The sequence below is a fragment of the Rhinatrema bivittatum genome, chromosome 2, assembly GCF_901001135.1.
Source record: "Rhinatrema bivittatum chromosome 2, aRhiBiv1.1, whole genome shotgun sequence".
NCBI lineage: Eukaryota > Metazoa > Chordata > Amphibia > Gymnophiona > Rhinatrematidae > Rhinatrema > Rhinatrema bivittatum.
In genome coordinates, this window is record NC_042616.1 from 29,710,269 (window position 1) to 29,730,036 (window position 19,768).

The window sequence follows — 19,768 nt, forward strand, 5'->3', positions numbered from 1 at the left end:
TTCTACCGACCAATCCCGTGCGGGGGGCGGGGAAAGTGGAGGGCACCGCCTGTCACACAGGAAGGGAGGGGGAGCTCAGAGCCAGCCAGTGGGTAGGGGAGGGAAGCAATAAAGAGGGAGGGAGCAGCCGGTGAGGGAAGACAGGAGTAGGAAAAGATGCGCGCGGAAAATTGGCGCACCCGATGCAGCATTCAGATGTAATTCCAATCAGAATGGCCTGAAAAAAAAAGGGGCAAGCTGAGGGAGAAAGGTTCATTTCTGGCGCTCGGGAGGGCCTGGCGTCCAAGTTGTTAAAATGTGCCTTTTATTTTGGTTATACTGCCTACGTTTATTGGTATGTTGATTGTAATTTTGGAAACCATTGGTGCTTGAAGACTGCACTCTTTATAAAGTGTAGCAATATCCAATTTAACGGCCGCTGCCCCTAACTCATTTATCCGTACTGCCCAAGTGAACAAGCCTTCATTCGGTCGCTGCTGGAATCGTTCCATTGAATCTACCGTCGCGTTCTGTGTATAGTCCTCCACTATATCCCTCCTGTGAAAATTCCCTGGCGAGCCCTGTAACAACCTGCGTTGTTCCACCGGCTTAGCTTTACACTTCTTATCCTCCTCTAGCTCTATTCCCGTTCCTTCCTCATCGCTTTCTATGAGTCCGTCAGAACAGGATGAATCCCGTATATCCCCATCCCATGTTTCGGGATCCAAAGATAATCCCGCTTTCGCAATGCACAAATGCACTTCCTTTTCCCTTCTGTTTTTCATATTTATATTGTGCCACCCAGGCAGCTGCCCTTTCCGTAACTGTCTGATACGTGCCTACTTTGTCAGCAAGTAATTTATTCCGACATTGCAGCCTAACATTTTGACTCCGTAAGTCCCAGATTTGCAGTTCCAATTCAGCTATTTTCTGAAGCTGACGGTCCCTATCCTGATGTATTTTTCGGTAGGCGGATAATAAATTCCACCCTTGGCGTCCTACACTCAATAACCCTTTTCCTTTTCCCACTACTGCTTTTTGCAGACACCTTGCCACATCCACGGGCTCTGAATCCTTTAAATAGGATTCTAGGTTTTCACATAATTCTGAACATTTTGACCACTTGGTGGCCATAAGATTATATATAAGGTACTACATCCCAGCCTGGGATTTCTACTAGAACATAAGAACATAAGAAATTGCCATGCTGGGTCAGACCAAGGGGCCATCAAGCCCAGCATCCTGTTTCCAACAGAGGCCAAACCAGGCCACAAGAACCTGGCAAGTACCCAAAAACTAAGAAGATCCCTTGCTACTGATGCAATTAATAGCAGTGGCTATTCCCTAAGTAAAATTGATTAATAGCCATTAATGGACTATTTGTACATCTTTAACATCGCCTTCACATTCTGATTGTTTTGAACCATTCCTCTTCTTAAACAGTGACATGTTTAAAGATATTCCCTGCTCGCTGCGCCAAATGTAGCACTACTTTTAAATCACGCAGCAGTCCTATATGTTTAAATATTGAGTCACTGTTTATTGATTTCCAACGGAAGTATATACAGTCGTTTATTGAGATACAAATAAAACAATGATTAATAAAGATGCATCACCAAGCCTTATACCTACATCCAGGCTGCACTTCAGCTGGGAAGCCCCGGGACAGCTTTTGCCAGGAGTCTCACGATCGGGAAAGTCCCTGTGCGGTGCCGTCCACCCACAGGTGAGGCTTCTGACAAAAACTCCCTAACCTCCTGCTTTTGCAGTACGTCATGAGAGCGCAGTTGCCAAGAGAATGCTCTGAGTTCCCATCCCGGGGCGTTGGCCAGACGCTCAAGGAGTAGTCACACAATCCATTCCCAGTCTGTGATGGTTATTGGGCCAGTGACCATAGTGATCGTAGAGTCATTTCAACAAACATGTTTACTCCTGCTGGCACTTTCCCCCAGGATTCTAGAGATGTCTAGCAATACACTTCCTCCTCGTCCAGATATTTATATTCACCTTGCTGCTCCAGTTCCTTTATAATACAATCTTCAGACAGGGAGATGTTTACAGCTTTGCTTTTCATTTAAGGAAGCTCCCTCAGCACATTTGTCCAAGTCAAATGTCATCTGAAAAAACTCTTCACCACACAGAGTGGCTCTGCTAAACGAACAGCACAAGAACTGTAGCATTTCTGATCATCAAGAAATATAAATTAGAAATCTTTGATAAAGGATTTTTCACTCTAGGATGAAGACGAAAAGTTAGTGAGAGAACTCAATCGGTTTAATGATAGAAAAAAATAAGAGGTGATAACATATCTCCCTCACTGGATCTTAATATTGAGAATAACTTATTGTCCATCCTCATAATTCTGGTGGAGTGGAGTCTGCCACATTTTCTTGGTTAACTTGATGCACTCTACCAGGACAGGATTCACTTTGTATCTTTCAAGGCAATTTATTATCCAAGTGTGTGGGATGCTACCAGAGGCTTTCCTATAATCAGTGTGTGCTATACTGAGGTTTTGGCTACTTTTAAGACAAAGGAGTGTGTTGCAGATTGTTCAGTGGTCTGAACTATGCATACAACTGGTCATAATGGCCTCACTCGGCATCAGCAGGCCCCTGGCCCCACCCGCTCCTCCTCTGTTACCCTTCTGTTCTGTCATCAAGATGCTACCAGAATTAGGGTGGTGAGATTTTCTATCTGCATCGACTGCAGTGAACAGCTTTTAGATTGGAGGCAAGCAGGCCAGTGGGGCTCATTTTATCCTGGCTCCCCGCTCAGTCATTGTAACTTCAGGTCATTTCATAGTTTTGTAGTTTTCCTGTTCTATTCCCCTGTATGCTGGGCGGCCATTCTATCTGTCTTTCTGTTATGCGCTAAAGATCTTCATACAAATCTCTCCCAAACTGTTCTGTTTCTTCTTTAGTTGGTGGTGTTTTAACTGCACTAATGTTCTTCCACAGTGTCCTACATTGTACAACTACTGAGGAGCAAAGACACCACGTAGTGATAATACCTCACATCCAAAATAACGTAAATTAATCAATCAAATCTAATAGCAACGCACAACATTTATAAAAACTTTTCTAAGGCATCAAACCTGGAGCTTCGCCACAATAGTTTTCAGTGAAGACCTCCACCCCATGCCATCGTAGACCAGTCTTTTCGTTTGTACCATAAAAGCAGTGAACAAAAAAAAATAGAAAATCATGATTTCAAGATGATGCCCACAATGCCAGTCATAAGCAAGTACTTAACTTCTTCCGGCACAGGCATCCTTGGACAAGGAGAGGACTTTCAATGCATCGCAAGTCCCGACATCGATGTTTCCAAACTGTTCTTCATCAGGAGAGCCAGTTGCCTACTGAGCCAGTTACCTACTGAGCTGCTTCGGGTTCTCTTTAAATGTTTGATTTTGGTGCTTCTCCTTTCAGTTTCCTTCTTACCTTCTCAGCTTCTGCTGTTATTTTCAATTTCTTATTAAATAATACAAAGGGAAGATCTTTCCCTGTTAATGCAGCATACCTTAGCTTTATGTTGTGAATCTTCCTCAATACTTTCATCGTCCTCGATCCTTTAAGGTACGCGTGTATCAATGATGCCTCTGCACACAATGATTTAATTTTCTGTTCATACATTTTTTTCCAAGGAGCTGCTGTCATCTTTCTCCTGTCCTGGCCGTGTGTCCGTGCTGCAAAGATTCTCTCAGTAATAATTTTTTTCTGCACAATATTGTATCCGATTTATATGCGTAATATCAAAAGATGGCTCCTTAATACGGATTCACGTCACTTATCTCGCTCCTAACTTTGGTGTTAAATTTACTATCAGTAATCTTTCCCTCTCCAGGACCCCAGGATACCTCTCCCTCTCCATGTAAACCAGCAGCTCGACTGCCAGCTCCTCAGTCTCCTGTTTCCGTTCTTCCTCCTGCTTCCTGGCCTTTCCCACTCCATCCATCTCCCCCCATAATGCACCCCATCCCCCAGGGAAACCCCACCAGTTACCTCCCCTCCTCCAGACACTCAGGAACGCCTATGGCCCTTACTTGTTTGGGTGCCTCGTTCTTCTCCTTCTCGCTCTTCCTCCTGGCGTGTTTTGCGCTGGTCTTTGGTACATTTACTGTGGTATTCTTTAATCATCATGACAGTTTATCCCCAGCCACCAAGGACGCCCCAACAGTTGCCTTCCCCACCCCCTCTGGGTGCTTGGACACCTCTGCTCCGGTGGGCCTCGTTTGGGTGGTTCATTTTATCTTCTTCTTCCCAGGCTGTTTTGTACTGGTCCCTAGAACCTTTACTGTTGTGCTCTCTGCTCCCTTGGGATTCCTCTCTACATTTCCTTCTCTTTAAGTTTCATTCTTCAATTGTTTCAAGATGTTATCACTTAAGTATTTCTGTGTTATGATCTGGCCAAATAAAGATCAAAGATTTTTATCTATTGCCTTTTGAAACTTTGCCTTTGATATAATTCCTCTCTAGTCCATTTTTTGGTGAGCTCTCTTTGTGTACCCCAGAGATGTAAAAATAGGGTTTCTGGCACAGATATAGCAGTACATCATCTCCTATCTGTCTTCAGGGGTCCACTTGGTAGTAGATAATCCTCCTAATTTCTTCATTAGCTTCTGTGGTTTATTGGCTGCTGCCGTGGGTCCATGAACAGCATCACCAAGGACTTCATCTTTGCCTGAAGATTCAGCCCTATCACTACCACCATCATTAGTCCTAGTGCTTAGACTAAGGGTGGGCACCTTTTTATCCTGGGCAACGTGCAGCCAGAATGAATTTTTCTTTCTGCTTCCTATCATAATTCAATAGTAGTAGCCACCTAACAGAATGAGTTTAGGTATTATGCAACAGGGTCACCGTTTGAAGGAACTCAGCAAGACTTGGTGAGAGACACTCCATTTACTGCATCTGAGGTCTCACGTATGTGGATCTTTTCATGCATTTTCAGTCCCTGTTTTGATCTGAAGCTTTTATCACACTTAGAGCATATAAATAATTTACATCCTGTGTGGATCCTTTCATGCCTTTTCAGATTGGGTTTTGAAATGAAGCTTTTATTACACTTAATGCATGTAAATGGTTTTTCTCCTGTGTGGATCCTTTCATGATCTTTCAGTTCTGAATTCCAACTGAAGCTTTTATCACATTCAGAGCACGTAAAAGGTTTCTCTCCTGTATGGATCCTCTCATGCCTTTTCAGGTTTGAACAAAACCTGAAGCTTTTATTGCACTCTCTGCATGTAAACGGTTTCTCTTCTGCGTGGATCCTTTCATGTATTTTCAGTTCAGATTTCATTCGGAAGCTTTTCTCACACTTAGTGCATGTAAATGGTTTCTCTCCGGTGTGGATCCTTTCATGACTTTTTAGTTCTGATTTCTCAATGAAGCTTTTATCACATTCGAAACATGTAAATGGTTTCTCTCCTGTGTGGATCCTTTCATGCCTTATCAGTTTTGATTTATGACTGAAACTTTTATGACACTCACTGCAAGAAAATGGTTTTTCTCCTATGTGGGTCCTTTCATGATTTTTCAGTTCTGATTTCCCACTGAAGCCTTTACCACATTCAGAGCATGTAAATGGTTTCTCTCCTGAATGGGTTCTTGTATGACTATTCAGTTTTGATTTATTTCTGAAGCTTTTATTGCACTCAGTGCATGTAAATGGTTTTTCTCCTGTGTGGATCTTTGCATGACTTTTCAGGTTTGAATAAAACCTGAAGTTTTTATCACACGAACTGCATGCAAACGGTTTCTCTCCTGTATGGATTCTCTCATGTATTTTTAGTTCTGATTTCATACGGAAGCTTTTATCACACTCAGTGCATGTAAAAGGTTTCTCTCCTGAGTGGATCCTTTCATGATTTTTCAATTCTGATTTCATATGGTAGCTTTTATCACACTCTGTGCATGTAAAAGGTTTCTCTCCTGTATGGATCCTTTCATGCCTTTTCAGTTTTGATTTACAACTGAAGCTTTTATCACACTCACTGCATGTAAATGGATTCTCTCCTGTGTGCATCCTTTGCTGTCTTTTCATGTTTGATTTCCAAGTGAAGCTTTTATCATAGTCAGTACATGTAAATTGCTTTTCACCTGATTGGATCTTCTGGGGCATTTTAAGTTGTGATGGGTAAATAAAACTTTTATTACATTCACTCCATGGAAATGTTTTCTCTCTTGTATGAATGTTATTTTGAAATTTTAATATTACTTTACTTGCACATTCACTGCATGAAAAGGATCTCATCCCAGTATATTCTCTCAGATGTTGTGTACTTTGCTCACAGGGAGTCACATTCTCAGTGGAGTCTCCTGTCGGGTTTCTCAGCCTTTCCTCTGCCTTGCACGGATTCCAGCAGTTTTCCTCCCAGTCACAACATGGGCAGGTATCCGCTTCATCTTCCTCTGATACAGTTTTCGTCATTTCCAGATGTTTAGTGGGGTCCTCAGGATGTGTCTCCTTACCTCTTCTCTTAGGCTCATCCACCTCTGGAAAATAAAATAAAGGGCAGACATTACTTGCTGTGAGGGAGATTCACAGTGTTAATGGTCAGAGTTTTCTCAGCATTAATACACCTCAAAGGGAACAGGGGTATAAAGCAGCCACGTCACCTCCTTTCTGCAGCATTCTGGGATGAAGTAGAGAACATCTCTGGGTCTATGAAGCCGAAGGCTAAACATCTCAATACCGTCAGGTGTATAGAATCCTCAGAATGTTTTATGTAACTCACAGAAAACTAAAACCTCTTTGTAAAGTAACTTAAATTGTGTTTATATAGACCTGTGATGAAGGCGAGGATAAGAAAGTGACATTTGCCAGATCCCAGGAATTGGATTTCTTTTATGGATGGCAGTCAGAGCAAAGCCCGGCTCCTGATCCCAGTGAGAGCACTGGAGTGGATCAACATGATAAGAAGGGACAGAGGTTGAGCAAGGCCGAAAAACTGGGTCCAAAAAGAAAGCAGGAGCCAGGGAAGCTTCTTAAGAACAGGAGCGACATCCTCTCTCTGACACTGACAGCAGAGCCGGGGAAGCTCCTTAAGAACAGGAGCGACGCCCTCTCTCTGACACTGACAGCAGAGCCAGGGAAGCAGGTACTGGACATTATCTCTGAGCTCAATCATGTGGGGAGTGGACGAATCCAAATTTGGAAAAGCCGAAAGCTCCACGATTTGACTCTCCTGGAACACCGATACAACCTTTGGAAGAAAGGAGGGTACCGTTACATAAGAAGACCTCAGAGTCCTAAATCTGTAAAACGGGATCTCTGGGGAGTCACGGGCTGTGGTGAGCCTGGGTAGATGTGTGGATCCAGGCTCTGGGCACCATCCCCCCCATTCTCTCTCTTTGTCGCTGTCATCGGTGACGCTTTCATCAGCTTCTCTATCTGTGGACAGAGCTTATGTCCCTAGATAAATATATGCAAAAATCGCTTGGTATGATGCCCTTGAAAGGGGGGGAAGAAAGGAGAAGGAAAAAACGAAAAAGAGAACCCAGACAAGATGGCTGCCGCTGCAGGGAAAGCGGCCTGATGCTATGCAGAGCTCAGGCTGCAGGGAACGAATGATGTCATCTCTGCTTTGGACTCTAGATTTAAGGATCTGGCAGCACAGGTTACTGATCAGAATTACATCCTGCAATAGAAATAGCTGAGGGGGTGGCTATCCCGCTTGGAAGAGGACTCCCTTGAGATGACCACTAAACTGGCAGCTTTGGGAACTCAGGAAGATAAGAGGATAGGTCGAGGCGCAGCAATTATAAGATTGGTAGGCATTCCAGAGACTATTGGAGAAAGAAATCTGGAATCTGTTTTTAAGAAACCTGGCTGCCCGAGGCTTTGGGATTTGACAGAACTTGTAAACGGGGGTGGGTGGGTCCTACAAACTGAGAGAGCCCACCGTGTAGGGAACAAACGGGAGGGAGATAACTAACCCCGCAAAATCATCGCCAAAGTATTAAATTGGCTCCACAAACAACTGATGCAAGCCTTTCGGGAAAAAATGAGACGTGAACTATCAGGGAACCGCAGTGAAACTATTTCCAGATTTCTCTTCTAAAGTGGCTCAGCGTTGCAAATTGTTTAATCCAATTTGTTCAGAGCCAAAGAAAAAAAACAAGTTTTGGTGGGGTGGGACGGGGACAAACGTGAAAATGGTTCATTTGTATACCAACTAGTTTGTGCCTATGTACCTATTTTTCTTGTATTTGTTGGTAATTTTTCAATAAAAAACAATTTTGAACCAAAAAAAACAAAAACCAAAAACAAACCAAGTGTGATTCCAATTCCAATTTCCAGCCAGCACAGATACTTACATTTGAAGAAGCAAAGGACGCGAGCTCCTCTGTGGCTGGTTTATCCTAAGCGGTAAAATTAGTTAAATTGACGCCCCACTGTTTTATGTCCAAAGTTTGAAAAAGGCCGGCCAGGGATTGTTCCTTGCTCTTGATGAACAGTCCCAATAAAGTTTTTCGGCCCGCCAATGGTTCGCATCGGCGTCTGGGCCTGTCCCTTGCCTCCCGCACAATGTTCCCAGGTGCCGGCAGGAAGATTTCCGACGAGCATGTTTGGCCGCCGGAACGTCAGGTCGGTTGGTGATATTCGGCTCTTAAGACTGCGGCAGTTGCGGTTTTTTATGCCCGGACTTATGGGGGGGGTCTCGCACCGGAGGCCACGTCCCTCTATTGCACATTCAGGGCTCAATTCATAGTGGCTGGAGCAGGCAATGTCAATGGCTGCTGGGAGTGAAGGGCGTTCTGAGTATTTGGCTCAGTGCCTCGGGGATCCTACAAGCAACCATATGGGAAATATTGCCGACAAAGACCGGCCTGCTGTTTTATGCCTTCTGCGCAGTGGATGCACTTTCTTTTTTTCTATTTTCCCTTTTCTCTACCTTGATGTTGTGGTAGTAAACGTGATATGGGTAGATGCCTGGAAACGAAGGGAGGGGGAATAGCCACAATGTGACACATACATGTCCTGTTCTTCTCATACTTCTCTTTCTGACATGGAATCGTCTTCACTCCCCGACGGTCATTCCTTTGGGGGGGGGGGATGGTGCCTATACACATCCAACTGGTACTCCATGCTCCTTTCTTGAGAGCGACTGAAAGTGGGATTGGATGGGGGGGGGGGGAAGGGATAGGGAGAAGGTAGAAGAGGGTTTAACTCTCAGGATGCTGGCTGCGCGGATGGTAGAAGGAGAGTCTGTTCTAAGGTGACGTGGGGGGATTTTTTTTTCTTATCACAGAGAAGTCAGTGCCTTTGGGTACATTGTGGGTCCAGGCTGGGAGACCCATGGCGGACATATATTTAGATAATCTGGGCAGGAAGGGATTTACATGGCTCGGGGGTGATCGTATCCATTTAGTTTCTTTAAATGTCAACGGTCTTGGAAGCCCTATTAAAAGATCAAAAATCCTGCAAGAGCTTAAAAGGTCAAAGACAGACATAGCTTGTATCCGAGAGTCTCACCTAACAAACATGGGGCCAGATTTACGCGCGCCAGGCCAATTTTATAAAGGCCCGACGATGCACATAAAACCCCGGGATGCGTCTAAGTCCCGGGGCTTTACTAAAGGGGCAGGGTGAGGGCAGGGAAAGGGGCAGGGCGAGGGCAGGGAAAGGGGCAGGGCCAGAGGCCTCTGACACAGCGGCCATTGCCGCTGTGTTGGAGGATTGCATGCCGGCACGCACAACCTGCGCCTGCCTCCTGACAAAGGTCGGGGGGGGGGTTTAAACTAGGGCTGGGGGGGGGGGAGGTCAGGCTAGGGGGAACGGGGAAAGGCAGTGTGGCTCGGCGCACGCAAGGTGCACAATTCTGCACCCCCTTGAGCAGGCCGACCCCTGATTTTATAATTTGCGCACGTCTGCGCGCGCAAGTTATAAAATCGGGCATGCCGGGTAGCGCACGCCCAAGTACGCCCTGCGCATGCCGCTTTGAAAATCTACCCCATAGAGAGCAAAAAAAAACTGAGAAGGGATTGGGTAGGCTCTGTATGCCATACACCGGCCGGGGTAGCGATATTAATCCAGAAGGAAAAATACAGTTTAGATCCTGGGGGGGGCAGATACAGGATTCTTACTGGGAAGTTGAAGGGTAAAGAAATGACATTGTGTAATCTTTGTGGCTCCCAACAAATGCCGAACCTGAGTTCTTTAACGTTCCTTCTTCTTATAGTGCTTAGGAAGGGCTGGTTAATTATCCTGCAATCCTAACTGAAACTGATTTGTCACTTAACATATGAGCCTCGATCGGAAGAGGATTCCATTCTTGCCAGCTTGCAGGCCTGGTCACACCACAGAGCACAACGCATGCTCCAATGTTCTGGGCACACTTTTTTTTTTTTTTAAACATGGGATTCCAACTTTGAAACTGTATCGGCGACCAATTCCTCAGCCGTAGCCTGGCCGCTAACACCGAAAACACCCCCCTCTGGCTGAAGTGTGGACCCAGTCACAGCCTGCGTCCACCAAAAAGGCAGCAGCCGGTTCCATCCCTGCCCTGGAATAAAAAAAAACCAGACGCATCGACTTCCTGAGAGAGAAGCAGGCAAGTGCGAGCCACCAGGAAGCAGGAAGAGGCTATCTGCAAATTCATCGCCACCGCCTCAAAGGCCTGATTAAGGGTGGCCTCAATTCTCCTATCCTGCGCATCCTTCAGTGCCGCTCCCCCTTCTGCAGGGATGGTCGTCCGCTCGGTGACGGCACACACCAGCGCATCCACTTTTGGAAAGCGCAGCTGCTCTCTCGCTACCGGATCCAGGGGGTACAGCGTTTCCAAGGCTCGTCCCCCTTTAAAATTAGCTTCCGGGGCGCCCCACTCAAGATCAATCAATTCTTGAACGGCCTCCATAATGGGGAAGAAACACGAGGGTTTCCACAAAGAAACTAAAATGGGATTCATCTTTGGCTCAGACGTAGAATCAGCACCCGGCACCCCCAGCATCTTCAGTGTCTGGGAGATCAGAGCCGGCAACTCTTCTCTAGGAAAGAAACGCAACATTGTTCTATACGGTTCCAATCCCGGAGGAATTTCCCCATCTTCCAGGGAGTAAGGATCGCCTTCATCGTCCGTGCCATCCGGGTCTCTGTCAGCGTGACCCACAGCAGCTCTAGAGGTACTCTGACGCTTACCTGCGGCACCAGGCGTGTGGGGATCTGCAGTCTGCGATCCTGAACTCTTAGGGTTGGCTGGGGCTGCGGGCCTTGAAAAAATTCCACCCAAGAAAAGGCAGAAGGATCCTTGCCAAAACCAGGGGGACGTTGGTGCTGCACCCACTGAGTTGCCTTCCCCGCTGACAAACGTGTTAGGGGAGCCTCAAACACAAGAAAACCAGCTACCAGACTGAAGCCCTCTACTGAGAGAGGGATCCGCAGACATCACCTCAGGAAAAGCTGACTGAGGGAGGGACTATAAAGGTATCACCAAAGGACAGGGGGGCGAATTAATTTCCTTCTTTCTCCTTTTTTTAAGCAACTCCCAGTAGGAGAGGTGGAGAATACTGGCGGGCTGATGTGACTGCAGGGGTTTATATACCACGACGTCAGCTTAGCTCTGTCTCCATCTGCTGGCAGAGGTGCATAACCCACCGGTGTGGCTTAATCTGTCTGAATACTAAGAAAGAAAATTATCCTATAATGAAAACGTCAGGAGTCCAGACTGCTCTAACTGCCAACCCCATCTACAAGCCAAGGACCGCTCGCATAGTATCACAGTATGTGAAAATGAAAATATAGCACAGACACAAGCACTGCCTGTCCCAGACACCCTGTGAGTGATTCCAGAGATCTGCAGAGGAGCTTGTGAAGGGGTCTCTGCACTTCCACTCTCCAGCTCAGCAGTCTGACCCCGCTCCCTCTTATTCCTGCACTCACCTGAGCAGCTGCTTTTCCCAGTTCCTCCTTCCTCTGATCCCGGCTCAGCCCTGATGTACGGCTCTTCCCCTCGCTCAATGTGGGATATAATCTCAGGGGTGATGGTCGGGGAGCCTGTTCCTGGGGTAAGAGCACTGCATTAGGTTTCTCACAGTCACTCAGTATAATATCACTGCTCATTTTCTGCAGGAGGATTGCACTGAAGGGAAAGATGCATTGAGAGAGACATTCAGATACCTTGTGGGCTGCAGCAGGGCCTCAGAATGGGACGTTTTCTATAGAAAAAGGCTCCAGGTACAAAGGTGGAAGGAGGGAGGATCAGAGGAAACAGGAGGAAATATTTCTTTACTGAGAGGGCAGTGAAGGCCTGGGAAAGCCGACCAGAGGTGGAAGAAAGCACAAGAGTGACAGAAACTGAGCAGATTAAGGGCAGATGCTGAGGGGGGCATGTAAGGGTGGTTAGGAAGAAGACCATGACATGGTATCTGGGTCCCCTGTACCTCAAACACAGAAATATGAAAACCATTAATCCCTGTATTATTGTAAAACAATGAGATGACCAGTGCACAACCCATTTCTAACTGTAAAGCAGCATCTAGTCTAAAAAAAAGAACAATCTTTTTCTTCAGTTGTTAGATCTAGGAAACCAGCCAGTGCTTTAAGAATAAGAACATCAGAACATGCCATACTGGGTCAGACCAAGGGTCCATCAAGCCCAGCATCCTGTTTCCAACAGTGGCCAATCCAGGCCATAAGAACCTGGCAAGTACCTAAAAACTAAGTCTATTCCATGTTACCGTTACTAGTAATAGCAGTGGCTATTTTATATTTATATGATTTATGTCCTGGTAAGGCAGAGTTCTCACAGCCTGTGTCTTTAATTAGCAATGGACTCTAGATAAAACTATATTGATGTCTTTTTGACCATTTACAGTTAGGATGGACATATACCTATTGCATTTAATGTTACATATTTAATCGTTAGAAGTATTACACACTTAATACATACATATTTTAAGATTAGAGTAATGAAATCATGTGCTCTTTTGTCAATTAGATAGAATTACTGTACTAGATCAAAGCACATAGGTGTCTTGACGTAGTGTTTCTGCTGTAAGATCAGTGTTTTTTATAGCTATATTTTCTTGTACATTTAGTGGTTTAGTAACTTACAAGCAGGCCAATACAGTACAGTGTGCTCCAGTGGAGCGCACTGTTAACCGGCATTAGAACACGTGTTTTCGACGCACTAGCTTTACCCCTTATTCAGTAAGGGGTAACAGCGCGTTGAAAACGCACGTCCAACCCCCCCGAGACTAATAGCGCCCGCAACATGCAAATTCATGTTGATGGCCCTATTAGTCATTCCCGCACGATACAGAAAGTAAAACGCGCAGCCAAGCCACACACTTTACTTTAAGAAATTAGCGCCCACCCAAAGGTAGGCGCTAATTTCTGCCGGCACCAGGGAAGGGCACAGAAAAGCAGTAAAAACTTTTCTGTGCACCCTCCGACTTAATATCATGGCGATATTAAGTCGGAGGTCCCCAAAATTAAAAGAGGCGCTAGGGACGCGTAAGTGTCCCTAGCGCCTCTTTTTACCGCGGGCCCTAATTTGAATAAATTAACTTTCTGAATCGCGCACACAGGAGAGTGGCCTGGGCGCTCGCCCGCTCTCCCTCGTGGTTTACTGTATCGGCCCGAAGGTTAGAAGATGTCCAAGTTAGCTGATCATGGGCCTACTATAGTCATTAAAAGTCCACAGGAAAGAAGTGTAGAGAGATAGCACAGTCCAGATACTGCTGTCCTATTCTGATCACAGCACGCCAGAGGCTCTGCAAGAATTTTTAACTCTTTGTAAGCAATCACTTTTGTATCATATGACTTGATCTGACTTAATCATTTAAATTTATCAATTGAATTTATTTATATACCTTTCTTATGTGAAATAAAAATATATTCTTCCTTGGAGAATATGTCTCTGACTGAGTAAATTTGAGTGGTACTGATCTGATAAAAATAATTTACTGAGCTCAATAAATGCATTAACTCTTCGGAGCACTGTGTGTTAATCTATGGAACATGGTTTTCTAATGTCAGGAGAGTAACTTAAGGGCAATCCTTAACATTTCTCCACTTAGAAATACCCATGAGAATAAGAACCGAGACAACCAAAGTCAAGAGGGATCATGGATAACAGAATAGGCAGTGTGCAGGGGAAAGTCACAGGGAAACAGAGAGTCCTAATCTGCCACAAACTATTACAATAACATTCAGCCCTAACAATCTCCGAAAAAGAGGGAGCAAAGGATGATTCTCTGACCCCCCCCCCCACAGAACGTGTACAAATACAGTGCAGATCCCACACAGCAATTAATCATGCCCTGACTGCAGATTTACAGCCCTTCAACCTCAAAGCAATCCTAATGGGGCCGGGATCCCCTGGAGTCTCTGAGCTGACACCTGAAGAAGGGACCTGTGGGGTCTCAGAGCTCAGGCACCCACTTCATCTGTGAATGATTCTTAACCCAGCCTAATAAAAGGGATCACGGCCCACAGAGGGTCCAATCTCCTCCATGACCTCTAATCATCAGGTTTACTAAGGAGTCTAAAGATAAAATCAACATCTCAGCCCTTTTTCTCAAAGTCAGCAGTCTGTCTCTCTGTCCTTCCTCAGTCTGCAACAATAAATCATCTCTTCATTTCCTCTTTTAATTACAATTACTAAGAAATACTTTCCCTTTCCATCCTGTTACACTCCTCTCCTACCTCCCCTCCCTCATTTATCCCCATCCCCTCCTCTTCCTCACTACAATTACTAAGAAATACTTTCCCTTTCTATCCTGTTACACTCCTCTCCCACCTCCCCTCCCTCATTTATCCCCATCCCCTCCTCTTCCTCACTACAATTACTAAGAAATACTTTCCCTTTCTATCCTGTTACACTCCTCTTCCACCTCCTCTCCCTCATTTATCCCCATCCCCTCCTCTTCCTCACTACAATTACTAAGAAATACTTTCCCTTTCTATCCTGTTACACTCCTCTCCCACCTCCCCTCCCTCATTTATCCCCATTCCCTCTTCTTCCTCACTATAATTACAAAAATGACTCTTGGCCTCTCTTTCGTTTTGTGATCTGGGACTTTCCTCCTGCTTCTTTTTATTTCCAGTTTAATCAGAATCTGGGTTAGACCTGGCACCGTGAGCCTTCAATCTCACCTAGCAGGATATTTCTCCTTTCATTTTAAATCTCTCCAAAAACACCAATTCTCATTGCAACAACAGTCCTGAGCTGTAGGAGAGCAAACACTAAGGCAACTTCTATAACCCTGCAAATATAGGCCCTGTATCCAGCCACTAGGTGTCACCCCTGAGCAATGACCATGACTCCCTGTCCTCCCCCGGGGCAATGAATGCTGCCCCTGCATAATTCCCAGTCCCTACATTAGCCGAGCAGAAGATTTGACTTCACTCATTAATGAAATTATATTGTTCGCCCCCTCTGATAAATATGAATTTCTTAAGTCTTCCTTACCCAGTGACGTGAGGGTCTGATAATTCTCCTTCATCACATCCTTGTAAAGCTCCTTCTGCCATTCTTCTAAACCCTCCCACTCCTCCTGGGAGAAATAGACAGCGACGTCCTCAAAGGTTACTGGGACCTGAAACACAAACCAGAAACACTCAACAGCGTCTGCATCAGGAGACCTCCCAGTGCTGGGGATCACACAACAGGGGGAAGGTTTCCAATATATATATCTATATAGGTCCATTGGAGAAGGTACAGGGAAATGCGACCATAATGATAAAGGGGATGGAATATCTCCCCTATGAGGAAAGGCTGAAGAGGTTAGGGCTTTTCAGCTTGGAGAAGAGTCGGCTGAGGGGGGATATAATAGAGGTCTTTAAGATCATGAAAGGACTAGACTGGGTAAATGTGAATCATTTGTTGACTGTTTCATATAATACAAAGACCAGAGGCACTCTTTGAAGTTGGCAAGCACATGTAAAACAAATTTGAGAAATTTCTTTTTCATTTAACACAGAATTAAGCTCTGGAATTTGTTGCCAGAGGATGTGGTTAGTGCAGTTAGTATAGCTGTGTTTAAAAAAGGATTGGATAATTTCCTGGAGAAGTCCATTAATTGCTATTAATCAAGCGGACTTAGGGAATAGCCATTGCTATTACTAGGATCATTAGCATGGGATAGACTTAGATTTTGGGTACTTGCCAGGTTCTTATGGCCTGGATTGGTCACTGTTGGAAACAGGATGCTGGGCTTGATGGACACTTGGTCTGTCTCAGTATGGCAATGTCTTATGTTCTTGTGTCTGAACGACCTCTACAAACGTATGCTGAGCCAATTGTGTCCTTCAGCCAGAGTGCAATAGTAGCCTTAGACGCTTTGAATCCCTTCCTTGGACCACTCCATAGCACAAAGAGATGATCCAGTCTCTGGAAACTATTTGTCACCTTGAGATTCCTCAACAACGCTCACCTCACATCCAATACATGAAGCCCCCTCGTGTGTGGAAGTGACAAATTAGGAAAACAGGAAGTTTATTTGACTAAGATGAAAAGCAAAAACCACCTTTGGCTGAAACGAGGGCACTGTTTACAGCAAACACTGCATTCTCCGTAAACTGCAGAAAGGGATCTCTACAAGACAATGCCTGAAGCAAATCGCCAACAAAAATAAGAAAAACACTTTCTGGGTTAAATCCTTCAGCTTTGTCCTTTGCAATGGCTTGAATGGAGTCCTGCACAACACCCTAAGAACTAAATTAAGATTCCATGAGGGACACAACTTTGCATCGACGACGGCAAGCATTTCACCCCACAAAGAAATCGAATCACATCCAGGTGGGGCACCAGGGACAATCTCTGCCCCCTAACCTGAAGACAGCCTACAGCCACCTCCTGCACCCAAAGGGAATTATAGGCTAGAGCCTTCACTAGGCCTTTTTGCAGAAAGGACAAAATACGGGAAACAGAAGTCCGAGCAGGCTGCATGCCTTGTTCGAGACACCAAGCCTCGAAGATCCTCCTAATCCTAATCACAGGCCATAAATGTGGACGGCCTTCTGGCTTGCAGCAAGGAGACGATGACGTCTTCGTAATAACCCTTGCATCTCAAGGTTTTCCTCTCAAAAGCCAAGCCACGAGACAGAAGCGATCCTCTTGATCCAAAAATATTGGAACGTGATGTAACAGCCTAATGTAACAACACAATAAAGCTCTGGAATTTGTTGCCAGAGGATGTGGTTAGTGCAGTTAGTGTAGCTGGGTTCAAAAAAGGTTTGGATAAGTTATTGGAGGAGAAGTCCATTAACTGCTATTAATCAAGTTTACTTAGGGAATAGCCACTGCTATTAATTGCATCAGTAGCATGGGATCTTCTTAGGGTTTGGGTAATTGCCAGGTTCTTGTGGCCTGGTTTGGCTTCTGTTGGAAACAGGATGCTGGGGATGATGGACCCTTGGTCTGACCCAGCATGGCAATTTCTTATGTCCTTAGGAAGCTAGAGAAGAAAATGAGAGGAAGGTTGTACTGCAGGATAAGACTGAGTAGACAGAAAAAAAAGAGGAGAGGAAGGAGATTAAGGGAGAAGAGCCAGGTTGATTGAAAGAGAGACTAAAGAAGGAGACTGAAGTGAGATGAAGAAATGGGAAAAAGGAATGATTGTATGACAGATCTATAAATACTACTCCTGGGGGAATTCTGCGCTACTGCGGAGTTTGCGCAGAATTTGGCAATTCTGCGCAGAAAATAGCAGAGGAGACCCCGGCATGCTGTGAACGGAGTGCATCCCAAGGCACATGCTCCATTCGTGGCGAAGATGAAGGCCCGGCGGCGAAAAGGGAAGGCCCCCATGTGCCCTGAATGGACTGTGCTCCGCTGAAGGTGAAAATGGAAGGCCCCCGTGTGCTGCAAACGGCGCGCCAAGCCTTCATCTTCACCATGAACGGAGCACATCCTGCGGCACACGGGGGCCTTCCCTTTTCGCTGCAAAAGGCGTGCCAGGCCTTCATCTTCACCGCGAACAGAGTGCATCCCACGGCATGCTGGTGAGAGAGAATGTGTGAGAGAGAGCAGGAGGGTGAGAGAGAGAGCATGGGGGGGGGGGGGGATGCCAGTGAGAGAGAATGTGTGTGTAAGAGAGTGGAGGGTGACAGAGAGCATGGTTGGTAAGAGGGGGGTGGGTGGAGGGATGCTTGAGTGTGGGTTTCAGCGAGAGGGGGCCCATATGAGGGGAGGGGTATGCCGGTAAGAGAGAATGTATGTGTGAGAGAGGAGAGGGGGTGTAAGAGAGGAGAGGGGGTGAGGGGGAAGGTGAGAGTCAGCTTGGTTGATAAGAGGGGGGTATGCTTGAGTGGGGTTTCAGAGAGGGAGCCTATATGAGGGGAGGGGAGGGTGACAGAGAGCAGGAAGATGTGAAAGAGAGCATGGGAGGTAAGAGAAGGGGGCTGGGGGGATGCTTGAGCATGGGTTTCAGAGAGAGGGAGCCTATATGAGGAGATCGTGAAGGAGTGTGTGTGTGTGTGTGAGAGATTGGGAGCTCATGTGTATGTGAGGGTGCTAGCCTGTGTGAAGGGATTGTGTATGTGTGAGACAGAGCCTGTGTGAAGGGGAGCATGAGAGAGACATAGGTAGCTTGTGTGAGAGAGAAAGGGAGCTTGTGTGGGTGTGTATGCAAGAGAGAGGGCCCTGTATGAGGGGATGTGTGTGTGCGAGAGAGTGAGGGAGCCTGTATGAGGGGGTGTGTATGTGGAAGGGACACTCTTACTGTGAATTTCTTGGGAAATTCTGCTCAAAATATTTAAAATTCTGCAACTTTAAGTAATAACTTTTTTCTGTAATAATTAAAAATGTAATTACTTAAAGACTGTCATATAAATTGTGTTATTTCGACCAATATAAAGTTTGCAGAATTTTACATTTTTTTGCACAGAATTCCCCCAGGAGTAAAATACTTATTAGCCAGATAGCTAAGAGGTGGAGAGGACAAAATCTATTTCTTGCACAGAGCAACATGAAACTGAATTTCTTATAGGGATTTGCCAAATATATCCAGGTGACCTGGACTGGCCCCTGTGGGAGACCAAGATGCAGGGCTCGATAGAGCATTGCTCTGACCCAGTCTGGCATTTCTTATGTTCTTGAGAGGGCAGGAAGTCGGGGGCAATCTCCTACCTGCGCAGAAGCTCCTGCAGGCATTTTCCTCTCCGCTTTTGTTGCTTTCAGGATTAGAAATACACGGGACGCTCTTCCTCAGGCAGGGGAAGATCTGAGTGTTTACCTCTTGCTTTATAGCAGGTTGAAAAAAGTTAAGAATCAGAGCTACAGAGCTCGGGAGTGGAGGGGGGGGGGCAGTTTCTTCTCTAAATCTGACTTTCAGCTTCTGCAAAGCGGCAGAACAGCTCCGTCTCCTTCCAGGCGCAGAATGATGACATCACACAGGAGGCGTGAGAGCTTCACACTGAGGGCGGAGATTCAGTGGTGCCAGTTTAGAGATTTTGTTACTAGATTTGGTGACTTTTTCAAACGAGTGGAGATGTTAGAAAAATGAATGTGGCAGAGAGCTGATGTAGTTATTTATGAAAACTTTACCGACAAATCTGGCGCATCCGTCACATTTCTAGAATTTCCTCCCGACTTCCTTTTTACTGAACATCACTCACAACAGGGCGCTCTCCCCCTTAAGGCTTACTGATGACGTTTCCATTTCTACCGACCAATCCCATGCGGGGGTCGAACCCGTTTCGCGTCAACATGGCTCGCACGCTGCCGGCCCCAGACTCTACCGCCGCATTGACGTCACGACCAGGTTCCTGCGTAGGCATGCGTACATGCATTCATCTCAGCCTTAAAGGGCCGGTGGCAGGAAAGTCCCTGACCCAGCCT

The 19,768-nt window shown here is 45.8% G+C and overlaps 2 protein-coding genes and 1 long non-coding RNA gene across 4 annotated transcripts in view; 1 reads left to right on the forward strand and 2 right to left on the reverse strand.

Moving 5' to 3' along the window:
• The window catches only part of LOC115085852 (oocyte zinc finger protein XlCOF6-like), a 393,254-nt gene that overhangs the window by 273,723 nt on the left and 99,763 nt on the right, over window positions 1-19,768 (forward strand). The gene's annotated exons all lie outside the window — the stretch shown is intronic.
• The window catches only part of LOC115085891, a 318,986-nt gene that overhangs the window by 139,076 nt on the left and 160,142 nt on the right, over window positions 1-19,768 (reverse strand). The window lies entirely within an intron of this gene.
• LOC115085877 (gastrula zinc finger protein XlCGF26.1-like) lies at window positions 1,495-19,684 on the reverse strand. 2 transcript variants are annotated; one of them, XM_029592411.1, is made up of 4 exons: window positions 19,058-19,683; window positions 15,398-15,524; window positions 11,863-11,982; window positions 1,495-6,476 (listed from the first exon to the last, which is right to left on the reverse strand). In XM_029592411.1, exons 1-4 carry the CDS (start codon window positions 19,079-19,081, stop codon window positions 4,855-4,857), a joined length of 1,893 nt encoding a protein of 630 aa, XP_029448271.1. In that variant the 5' UTR covers window positions 19,082-19,683; the 3' UTR covers window positions 1,495-4,854. The 2 variants fall into 2 exon arrangements, with proteins under 2 accessions (XP_029448271.1, XP_029448272.1); XM_029592412.1 differs by lacking the exon at window positions 15,398-15,524 and having other exon boundaries at window positions 19,058-19,684.